The following is an 11,489-nucleotide window of genomic DNA, read 5'->3' as shown; positions in this document are numbered from 1 at the left end:
ACACTTTCCATACAATTCCATACGTACAGAAAATTGCATGAAAGGTCTATGATTAGTATTTTTTTCATATATGGAAATTGTATGACTAGCATTTTTCCATAAACCATATATATTGATTTTTTACATTTTAATTTCTCAAACTTTTTTGGTTGTGTTCGTAACCGCACACAAATGACATAAACCTTGATTACTCAAACGTAGTAACCAACGGTTTGGCCGTCTCGCATTAAAAATGCATTGGAAACAGCCTGATATGTGTTATTTCTGTCTTAGACAAATAATATAACGAAAGTAATGAGCTTTTAAATTTTGGCAATAATAAAAAATAAAAAAAAGTCAAAGTTTTCAGTCGTAGCAGCCCAAAAACGCTTAAATGTTTTGCCAGCAGTTGAATTGATTGTTCATAGCTTTTTTTCACAAAAAAATTTTAAAAAAAAATTCTAATCATACAATTTCCATATATGGAAATTGTATGGTTAGCATTTTTTTTCATACCATTTTTTTTTCATACCATTTTTTTCCCTTTTTTTAATGAAGAGATACCAATTTCGATACCAAAACAACTATAAAATACCTTTGAAATTCGATTAAACTCATTTTGCAAAAATGTATGAAATTTGTATGACTAGCATTTTTCCATAGACTAAGTGTATGAAATTGTATGATTAGCATTTTCGGTCTATGGAGGTCAACCCGGGCCTCTAGAGTTAGAGTTGCAAGATTCTGTTAAAATTCTCATTTTTGGAATCTTGGCACACGCATTGCATTTTCTGAGCGACCTATTTCAATTTTTTCATCAGAATTGTAGCTTAAGAGGGCGCAAAAGTATTTATGATAATTTTGAAACTTGTAACCTGATAGTGTGAGCGTCTATTATGAGAAAAACATTGCATCTGGTTTCAAAATATGAGACAAGAAAGACTGATATTTTTTTTTCTGATGGCATGCTAACTACCCAAATATATGACTCAACATTTAAATGAGTATATTTGTGTTTTAGGAGTACGGTGAGAACATTGCAAGCCACTGGGACAGCTCCGGCAAACAGATGTCGGGTGAGTATATAGCAAGAAAACACCCAATTTAATCTTAGTTCAGACTCCTAGCTAATTGCTCATTTTCACTCATTTTCATCCATGGTTTTGACGGAGATCGTTCGTCTTTATCAAGGGGCGTAGGGGGTGGGCAACGAACTACCCCTCATTAAGGTACTGGACTCCCTCACTACCCAAAAATTCCACTAATATATCAACATACCAACCAAATTCTACAATATTATGACCAATTCAGGCTGTTTCTTGATTTTTGTCCACAAAATCGAACCCACGCAATTTAGAAGCGTTGTTTCCCGCAAACCATAACTTATAGGAGGAGTTTTTAAAATTTCTCCCATGGTAAGTAATTATATTTCAAATACATAAGTTTTCCAAATATCATTCATAAGTCTAATAATATTTGAGTGGCAAATATAACTTTGAAAATTTAGGTTCGGAATAAGTTTATTGCATCTATACAATACCCGAAAACTTAATTTAAGAAAATACGTTTGTTGCACAAACTATTACCGTTGAAGCGATACATTTTAGTTAGCTAGTGCAAAATCAAAATGAAAAACAGCTCATATAAATAAACTCAAAAAGTTTTAAAAATATGTTGTGACAGTCGAGACTTGGAAAACTTGATATTTCAGATGAAAAAGTTTTTGAAAATCAAAATCAATTGTGCATTTTTTATAGGTACATTAAATAGGCTATAGTTTCTTTGAAAATAATCAGAACAAAGTTTATTCAAAGACTTTTTTTTTAGAAAATTGTATAGGTAATAAGCATTATATAAGACAAGTTGCAACTGTCAACGAGTTCCAAAAAGAATTTGAAAATTTCAGAGAAATTTTAAGTCTAATAAAAATCAAATAAGCGCGTGTTGTTTTTCCGGCTTTCGAAAAAAATGACTGATTATTTGTGCTCTGGGTGATTTTTTTATCCAGACACACTTCGATTTTTTATCTAGTATTTTTTGACGCATTTGTTTTTATATCAGGCAAAAAATTTTGTTGTCCTGAGCTCAAATTTTAAAAAAGAAAACAAAACGGTCGAGGGTGTCCTATTTTTTTTACCTCGTAACAATTGAAGCCATTATTTTTTAACCCATACAATTTTACATGATCCTCTCCATCAATTATTTCTTTAACACTTTAAATTTCTTAAAAGTAATAATTTCAACAAAACTGCTCGTATCAGGGCGAAACCCTGAAAGTTCCGACTGCTTTTCAATAGCCTTGAAAGAGTTTTTGAAAACATCATAAAAAATGATAAAATATTTGAAAAATGATTTTTTTGTAACCTTCTCCGTACAAAATGATATGTTTTGCGTATAGAAAAGTAATAAATAGATAGAACAAATAATATGCTTCAAATCATTTTGGAACAATTTCTAAGACGTAAATCTCCGCGTAAGTTTTACAGCACAAAATATATCGCGCGTTAATTATCCCAAATTGGCTACACTGGCGATCTATAAACCCCCATAAGTTTACAAACAAGACTAATCGTATAACAGAGCAAAGCCCTGAATGTTCTGACTATGCCCCTTAATCTCTATCGAATAGTTTTTGGGAAAAAATACTGAATATCTATAAATTTTGAACAATATCAAACATCAAGTGTGCAAAGTTTCAGTCGTACGAAATTAATACGATCGATTAGCTATAGCCTTAATTCAATTTGGAAAGATTTTGTTGTGCGGGAGGCGCCACGCATAAATAATTTGCGTTACGCTTTCAACATTATGAATAAAATGTTCGAATCGCACATAAATTAGTCCAGAGCATGGCCAAATTGACAATTTTCAAACTCCCAGAACTTTGCAAAAAAAACAATCGGAGGTAAAATATCTTTTTACATTTCATTTCAGGGTGTCGATATCTTCAACGGGATATAAAATTTTGCCGAAAATTGACTGAATAAAAAAACCACACCGAGCATGAATATTCCGTTTTTTTCGAAAGTCGGAACAATAATTATCTCAGATAAATATCTGTTTAAGTTTGAGCTCAAGACAACAATAATATCTTTTGGATGATGTTTTAAAAAGTTCCGTCAAATATTCCATTACTTTCTCCGGAAGTCGGAACAATAAATCTGTTTATCAAAGAATCTATTTCAAAAGAAATTTGTTATTTTTGGCGAATCATCTCTGACATGTTCTACAGGTAGGGAAGTGGCAGATATGTGGTACAAGGAGTGTTCCAACTACGACTACTCCAAGGGAGATTACATCAGAGGCACAGGTAACGTCAGACAAATTACACAAGCGGTGTCGGTGCGTAATTTTGCTGATATATGAAGAATTCCGAAAAAAACGAGCAGCTAATTGCATCAGCATTACATAAAAGTTATGTAACAGTAACTCAATTTAATTTGAATGACTTCAGTTTGGGCTTTGTATATTTTCTACTCATCTGTTTTTTTTACACTCTGACTATGGCTTTCTTGCCTTCTAGACAGCTTGACTTCCGGACGTTTTTTTGCCCTACAGGTGTAAGAAACGAACAGAAATTGGTTAATTTTGTTGTTGTTCAGGTCATTTTACCCAAATGGTGTGGAAAAACAGTCGCAAAGTGGGAATTGGCACTGCTGTGGCTAAAGACGGCAAAATGATAGTTGTGGCGAACTACAAGCCTCCCGGAAACATCATCGGAGAATTCAAAGACAACGTCTTACCCCCCAAGAAGAAATAAACCCCACCCCATAACTGCATGTGAAAAAGGGTCTGTTACACGATTTGACTGATCAAGTCTATTGGCGATTGTAGACATTGTAAACATTGTTTTTCAAAACTTTTTCTTACATGGTGTTTCTAATTGGAGGCTAACTTATTTTCCTGATAAACTTCAAGTGCTTCTTCAATATGTATTGGGGCAGTCTCACAAATTAACTAAAAAATTTAATTTACGTTTAAATAATTAAGCTTATTTTATACGTTTAAATGTGGCCTTTTAGATGCTTATTATATTCCATAAAAAAGTTGCTCGCTTACTTTTCATGAACTTCCAGCAGCGAACGAAACAAAATCCATTATAATAAATTGTAATGGATTATAATCAGGGGCGGATCTAGGTTTTTCTCGAGGGGGGATAGGGGAGGATTTTATAAAAAAAAATTTCGAAAGTTTTGCCGACCTTTTATTAGGTCAACCAAAATGATTTTTTGAGGTCTTTCAAATCATTATAATGATCACTATGAAATTAACAGGCCAAAAAAGGCGTTTTAAGGCTCTTTTCGGAAAATTTTGACCAAAAAATCGCGTTTTTTTTCGGCGCGCGCTCCTCCCTCAAAATTAGTTATTTTGGCGCCGAAAGCGCTTCTAGAAAAGTTTTAGTCCTTTGGGTCGGCAGGGTGTCAAATCCCTTTGAATCGGCAGGGAGTCGAATCCCTGAGGGAGGGGGGAGGCGTCCGCCAACCCCACCCCCTTAAAATCCGCTGGTGATTATAATCATAATCAGTTTTTATTTTTTTTGTGTGCTATTTTCAATTGTTCATACCAAGTTTAAACTTAAGATAGTTATTTTGTAGTCTTGCTATATTTGAACTTTTTAAATCTTCAATCGCTTTTTATGATAAGTTACGTAAGCATTTTTGCTATTCTTTTGTTCAGTTTCCTTTTGCAAACCTCACAATTTACAACCCCCATCACGCTGAAACCCTGCCCCAAAGTGGGCGGTGGACTGGGGGTGTTTGATGTCCTGGGGTTGGGGTTTGGGGTAAGCGTGGGTGGGCGGAGTTGTAAAAAGGGGAATGGAAGCTTACTAGGGGTTGTGGTGGCCTAGTGGAGAAACGTGAGTGGGGAGGTAGTCAATGGGGGACGTGGAGCACAGTGGGGGGGGGGGGGGTATGGAGCCTATAGGGGGTGGTGGTGGGGGCGGAGGCGTAGCGGGGGGCGTAGTGGGGGGGGGTTCACGAGGGGTTGGTTAAGTTTTGTAGAAAGCTCCAAAAAGTAGAAGAAAAAATCTACCAAAGGATACTCGATTATATTGAAAACAAAAAAAGGATTTTAATTGATCATAATGGATAATAGAGTTTTGACAGTAATCGATTATAATGGATTAAAAATCCATTACGATGTCTAAATTTTCCATGATAATCGATTATATTGACAATATTTTAGTCAACAAAATTCCATTAAAATCGATTTTCATCCATGAAAATTCGATAGGGTACGGCAAGAGAGCTTGAAATTATCATATTAGCGCTCCTTGCTTACAGACAGTCACCGCACCGACAGTCACCGTTTCTTTGATTAAAAGTGAGATTCAATTTTTTTGCCTAATTTTTTAGAACTTCAAAAAATTCAGTTTATGTGAACTTACAATCAATTATAATTTTGATTGAGTAAAATGTAAAAAAAATACATTGAGTTTGTTACGAAAAGATGGTGTAGGATTTTAAATTTTCAAACTTGCTAGTAAATGCTTACTTGGTAAAAGTCAGTAACTTGTTTTGTATCGATACTTGCTAGGAGTGGTAAAGGACTATAGCCTCGGAGAATGTTTCACGCAAAAACAGATGCATCAAAATACAGTTGCTGGCTATCGAGTGAAGTATAATATTGAGGACCGTGATTTGGATTCTAAGATTAATTTTTGAACAAAATTTGTGTCAGGTTTCAAAAAAAAACTGGCCTGAATTTTTACTGGTGGTTCATATTTTAAACAGGAGTAGCCTAGTATATCTTCCCTCTGAGATACTAATTAAAAAATTGTAATACGCTTTAGATATTATGAATATTATTTATTGTGTAGTTTTTTTGGTTTTAATAAATCCATTTATTTACCTACAAAATAAAAAATTTTAAAAAACATTCAACATATTTCCTTAAAAAAACTATTCTTGTGAAAAAATTTTTGATTGTGAATTGGATACAAGCAATCGTTCTTTGAGTTTGTAAAAGAAACTCGAGCTAATTGTTTCAGGTTCCAGATAAAATGTTCTGAGCTTCGAACAGACGTGTTTAGAAAGCAGAATAATTTACGCACTATGCTCATCCTCTGATATATCGTTTGTTTTGGAGTCCTTGAGACGCTTTCATTTTTCAATACGGGAATAACTAAAATTTATTTTTTTATCACTTCGATGATATAACTTGAAAGCAAGAAATTCATTAAAATTCATAAATCTTCGCAATAAAAATACGTAATGTTTTTTTTTGTATTTTTCTAGCGAATAAATTAATTTGTAGAAAAGTTATTAATGAAGAAAAAACAATGATAACCGCTAAAACAAGAAATTGGATAAGAAAATAAGAAAGTCAAAATTCTTATCCAAAAAACATAAAAAACATAAAAAAATCTCCTACCTTGAAGATGAGAACACACTTTGTATTTGAGTGTGTTTTATTGTTTTTGGTTTTTTTTTTGTTTTTCTTTGTTCTCTACTCCAAATCAGGTACCACAAACAATCATCGGAATGGGTTGAGTGACGTATCATATTGCGGGCATTTCAGTAGTTTTTCAAACGGCATTTTCGAACAACATATTCGAACAATATTACCCAAAACAGTTTTTCAGTGTCGAGAAAACCGGCTTAGAATGTTTGATTTTTGTCTATGTTTGAGCAAACGATCGTTCGTTATATATAAAAAAAATAGCAATTTAAGCTAAAAAATTTTGATTTTGCAAGAAAACTAAAAACACTTTTAGAAGCTTGTTTTTAGCGCTTCTCTGATAAAATTTCTTCAAAACAAAACTGTAAATTTAAATGCATAAAATTGAAAAAAAAAATATAAATATTTTTTGAAAATTTTTTTCATGTTCTTTTATTAATGAATTTTTTGAAGACAATTGTAGTGGTTTAAGCATAATTCACTAAATTTTTACTTTTTTGTATAGTTGTATCATCACCCGACGTACAAGAAAAGACACTAATTTGAAGAAAAAAGTTTCTTCAATTTTTTTTCCAGAATGTGGTCACTGCAAGTGGCTATCCTTGTTTCAGTTTAACAATTTTGAAAAAAAATTGTTGTTAAAATTTTTATAATCAGAAAAATTTATGCTTATTTGGCACAGGACTATTTTTTTCCTACTTTTCACGAACTCAGTTACAAACTTTAGTTATAAGAACAATTTTAGCCAATGCATTTTTAGAAGAATTCGCGTTTTCTAAAACTTCAACATGATTTAGAACAGCGAATGAGTGTTTTTTCTGAATGATTTTACATTTTTAGCTATTCAGCTACAAAAATCAGAAACAAGGTAAATGAATTTTGAAAAATGTATCTGAAAGAACCTGTAGTGTAACCTGTAGTGTAACCTGTAGTGCAACCTGTAGTGAAACAGCCTAGAAAAAACTGTTTCCACCAACTTTAGCTTGCTTCCATTCAGTTTTCCTTGGTTGTAAGCTCAGTGTGCTTAGTTTTGCCGCCTGCGTGATGTGCATAGGGCTAAATTGGAGCTAAAAGGCGTATTAAATACTTCTTTGAGGCTTCCAATTTGTTTTTTTTTCAAACCCTTTCAGAGCTTGCCAACCTTTATTTTTTTTCAAATTTTGGCGCTAAATTGATAAAAAGCACAAAGTTTAGGTAAAAATTATGACCCAGTGTCATGCCTGAGTTGAAGTCATAAAACCAAATGGTCCGTTTTCAAACGTCACTATAGCGTGAAATCTCAGTAAAAAAATAAAATTCTGGTTAAAAGTAAAAAATTTTTTTTTTGGTCATGTAAGCGCTCGAAAAATCGTTATTATACGCTGAGGGGGCGGGGGGTGGATTTTCAAAAAAAAAAATTGAAAAAATTGTCGACCTTTTTTTAAGTCGATCAAATTGATTTTTCCGAGCTCTTCCAAAGCACTAAGAAGACTCTGTTTTGGCCACAATTTCTGCGCCGCAGGCAAAATTATGAAAAAACAGGCCAAAAAGGGCGTTTTTACGCACTTTTTCGAAAATTTTGACCAAAAAGTAGCGTTTTTTTGCGCGCTCCTCTCTCAACATTAGTATTGACAATTTGGCGCCAAAGGCGCCTTTAGAAAAATTTTTGGGTCCGTCCCCAAATATGGATATCTCAAATTGTACAAAGGGGGGACCATTTGGGTCGGCAGGTTCCCATATCGAATAGAGATATCGAATCCCTGAGGGGGGTGGGGGCGTCCGAGACCCCCTTTCCCCAAATCCGCCCCTGATTACACAATAAATTTTGTTTTTAAAATTGACTAGAAGCTTGCATGGATTAGGGCAACACCTGCAGTCATTGAAAAACGAAGAAGCAACTGAACAATTCCAATCGTAAATTAGTAAACTTTATTTGCAATTAATTGAGAGCTATAGGAGTTGAAAATATCTTTCTATTACTATTTTTCTAATTGATTTTCAGCCGAAAAAACCTAAAAGCCATACATTCTAAGAAAAAAACTAGCAGAGATATCGACAAAAACCATAAGAAAGTTTGTCCCATTTTCTCGCATTCATTCGCATTCATTTTCGCATTCGTTTGTCTCATTCTTTCGCACTCATTCACAGCCACAATTTCCTTGTCGTTTTTCCCTCAATGAACCTCATTGGTGAACTCAAGTAAAAACTAGAAGGTCAAAAATGAATTGAAGATTGATTGATTTTTGATTAGACTATTCAGACATATTAGACTTAGTTGAGAAACTCAAATTCTGCTGTGTTTGTTAGTCGCTGAGCTGAGCCAGTTTGCTTTATGCATAATAAGATTACAGATTAGGACCACAAAATAAATCAACAAGTAGGGATCCACTTAAGATCGATATAATAAACACCCCTTCCCCCTTTAATTTTCTATATGTACCATAATATTCTCTCTTTTAACATCAGATGATTTCTACACAGATTTTGAATTTAGTTAAAGACCCAGGTATTTTATCAGAAGTGGTGTAATAGTTGGGGGACTTGGGGTGAAATTATTAAAAAGATCAAAGTTTTAAGCTAAACTGCTGCAAAATAGGCTAGTGATTTGTATTGCATTTTTATATTCGAAGTAGCTCCGGGTTTTTGACTAAGACTCGGGTGGGGATAAATGGATGAGAAAACAATGCGAACTCGTGTTGCTATGATTAACCATCAGTTTTGTGTAGAGTAATTTGCTTCAGTTTTTTTGCACCATTTCGCCCGAAAATTAACGGGTGCTTTTCGACAGGATTATGTTCAAAACACTCCATCAGCTTTTTTCTAAACATCATGTCAAAAGTGGTAAAAGGCATGGTGTTGATTTTGGGAGTTTTTGTATGAACATTATCCATTATTTTTGAGGGGATTAGGTAGTTTTAAGGTGCTGCTTTAAGGGCAATCTTTAGTGCAAGTTTTCCCGCCTTCCTTTCGATATCTCCCATTTTTGTCTCATATCTCTATCGAGTCTTTTTCGACGGTCCTAAGGAGGCTGCTCCATTGGATACGAGTCCACCAAAGGCACCTTCAGCAGCTACTATCACAGAAGGCGCTGAAACAATTTGATTACATTTTACAAGCGTCAGTTCTTCAGCAAAAAACGGGTTTTGAGTAACTATATTTAGTTTTTTGATACAAAAAGCCAACAAGAACTACTCAGCATTTGAGACGGTTCAAAACTCACCTTTACAATAAAGTAAAATGAACTCGAATATGTAGTTGTAGTAAAATGTACTCGAAAAATAACCAAAAAAAATAATTGCATGTAGTTCTTAAACAGGGGCACAACAGCGGTTCGCCGTGATGAGCTGTACAGCTCTTGTGTTGGTCCTTTCCCCCGTGGATAAATGATCTTAATTAATAGTTGTTGAGTATTGTGTTATAAGCAGGTTAGGTTGCATTATAAAAGAAATCGCTCATTTAAGCATGTTTTTGTTAACGAAAGATTTTGTAAAGCCATTTTCAATTAGTAAAGACATTTCAATTATTTAATTACAAACTGAAAAACTTTTACCCTGATCAAAGTCTTAGAAAAATTTCGAATAATCAGCATCTTCGTATATAAAAATCATTATTTTGTTTTGTTCTAGTTGGCCTTTTAAGAAAGACAAAATATTCTATATCAGATGAAAAATGTCACAAAAAGATGGCCATAAAATCTAAATTTAAGAAGCAGATGTGCTAATAACGACATCTGCCTAGTGTTTATCTAATGTAACCCTGTGGATAACGATGGAGACTTTGGGGACAAAGGACACCCAATTGAACCCATGTTGTATCCAGTGAAACTGTTCAAACCAAACGCAAACTGAAAGTAAAAATCGATAATGATCAACAGATCTGCAGAAAGCAGCAACGGCTGGCTCGATCAATAGAAACATTGAGAGCAAATTGATGTGGACAAACGACCTCCGCATTGTTTTGTTTTTTCAAGTTTCAAGATTAATCTCGGATAGTTTTTTTTGGGATAAAAAGCCGTCTAAAATCCTCTTATTAAACTAATTGAACTGGTATGGGCTATCAAGATGAACACTTTTATCAAACAAACTCAGCGCACTAAAAGTAAATGCACTTTTTATTCTATCTATAGAATCTATAAATCAGATAGAGTCTTTTTACAGTAAAAATTGAAGTACGTTTTTTTTCATAAAAAACAGCTCGACTAATCTTTGAAAATAGTTTCAAGAAAATCAAAAGATTGTTGGACATACGATTTTTATATTCCCTCTGTTATCCACACCACAAATAACTTTACGAAATATCAAATAACCACATGAAACAAATTTTATTTAAAATGGCAAAAATTGGCAAAAATGGCAAAAACAAATTGTTTAAAATTATCTGAAACTGACGAACGGTCGGCCTGATGTCTTTCTAATCATAAATAGTTTAGACACAGAAAAGTGAGTATAAAAAAACGAAAAAGCACCTTCTTGTAAGTTTTGAATTGCGGTTGCAATTTGTTACAAGTCAGACACATGAAGGAAATTTTTCAAAAGCTACAGGGTGTTTTAAAAAAAACTTCTTTTTTTTTGAAAACGCGATAAATTTTTTGTGAGAGAAGATAAATTGACAATTTTTTCTGCAAATGAGAGACAACAGACGGAAATTTTGATAACTGCTAAAATTGTGTATAAAATTCATTCGAAATGTGCGCCATATTGCGCCACACAAATTCTTTATTTTTTCTTCAAGTTTTTCGAGGATTCCTCACATTTCTGGGTCATTACATAGTACAGCTAGCATCTTCGAATGTTTGAATGAGTTCATGACATTTGGTGGGTTAGCACGATAAATGATTTTCACATAGTGACCCCAGAGCTAAGAGTGACTCCAGAGCAGGGCCTAAGATCCGGACTCTTGGGTGGCCAGGGTATAGGGCTTTGCCGACTACTAACTCTGTCGTTAAATTTGGTCCTTAACCACCTTAAAACACGTCCCTCATAATGGCATGAACCTCTCTTACGGATTTCAGTTGGGTTTTGATAAATTGCTAATAAACAAAGAATCTGTTTTTTTTCTTCGATTGTGAAAATTATTTCGCTGTTTTCATCAACTTATCAACAAGTATTTCAAAGAAGTTTTTGTAGCTT

General features: G+C 33.8%; 2 protein-coding genes across 2 annotated transcripts in view; one reads left to right on the top strand and one right to left on the bottom strand.

Annotated features, from left to right (window-relative positions):
- Positions 1-1,000: 1,000 nt before the first annotated feature.
- LOC134851665 (Golgi-associated plant pathogenesis-related protein 1-like) lies at positions 1,001-3,968 on the top strand (the record flags this gene model as incomplete). The annotated part of the gene is given in 3 exon segments (XM_063867847.1): positions 1,001-1,055; positions 3,212-3,289; positions 3,582-3,968. Coding segments are annotated over 3 exon segments (291 nt in total), but the record flags the coding sequence as incomplete, so codon positions are not given.
- A 4,599-nt stretch (positions 3,969-8,567) lies between these two features.
- The window catches only part of LOC134851835 (sarcoplasmic/endoplasmic reticulum calcium ATPase 1-like), a 33,020-nt gene continuing 30,098 nt past the window's right edge, over positions 8,568-11,489 (bottom strand). Inside the window, exon 20 of the mRNA XM_063868097.1 lies at positions 8,568-9,448. Within this exon, the coding sequence (XP_063724167.1) occupies positions 9,357-9,448 (92 nt within the window). The 3' untranslated portion in view covers positions 8,568-9,356. The remainder of the gene's footprint in view (positions 9,449-11,489) is intronic.

The sequence above is a fragment of the Symsagittifera roscoffensis genome, chromosome 7, assembly GCF_963678635.1.
Source record: "Symsagittifera roscoffensis chromosome 7, txSymRosc1.1, whole genome shotgun sequence".
In the NCBI taxonomy this organism is placed as follows: domain Eukaryota; kingdom Metazoa; phylum Xenacoelomorpha; order Acoela; family Convolutidae; genus Symsagittifera; species Symsagittifera roscoffensis.
Note: the sequence above shows the minus strand (reverse complement) of the source record. Positions and strands in the feature narration are given on the sequence as shown.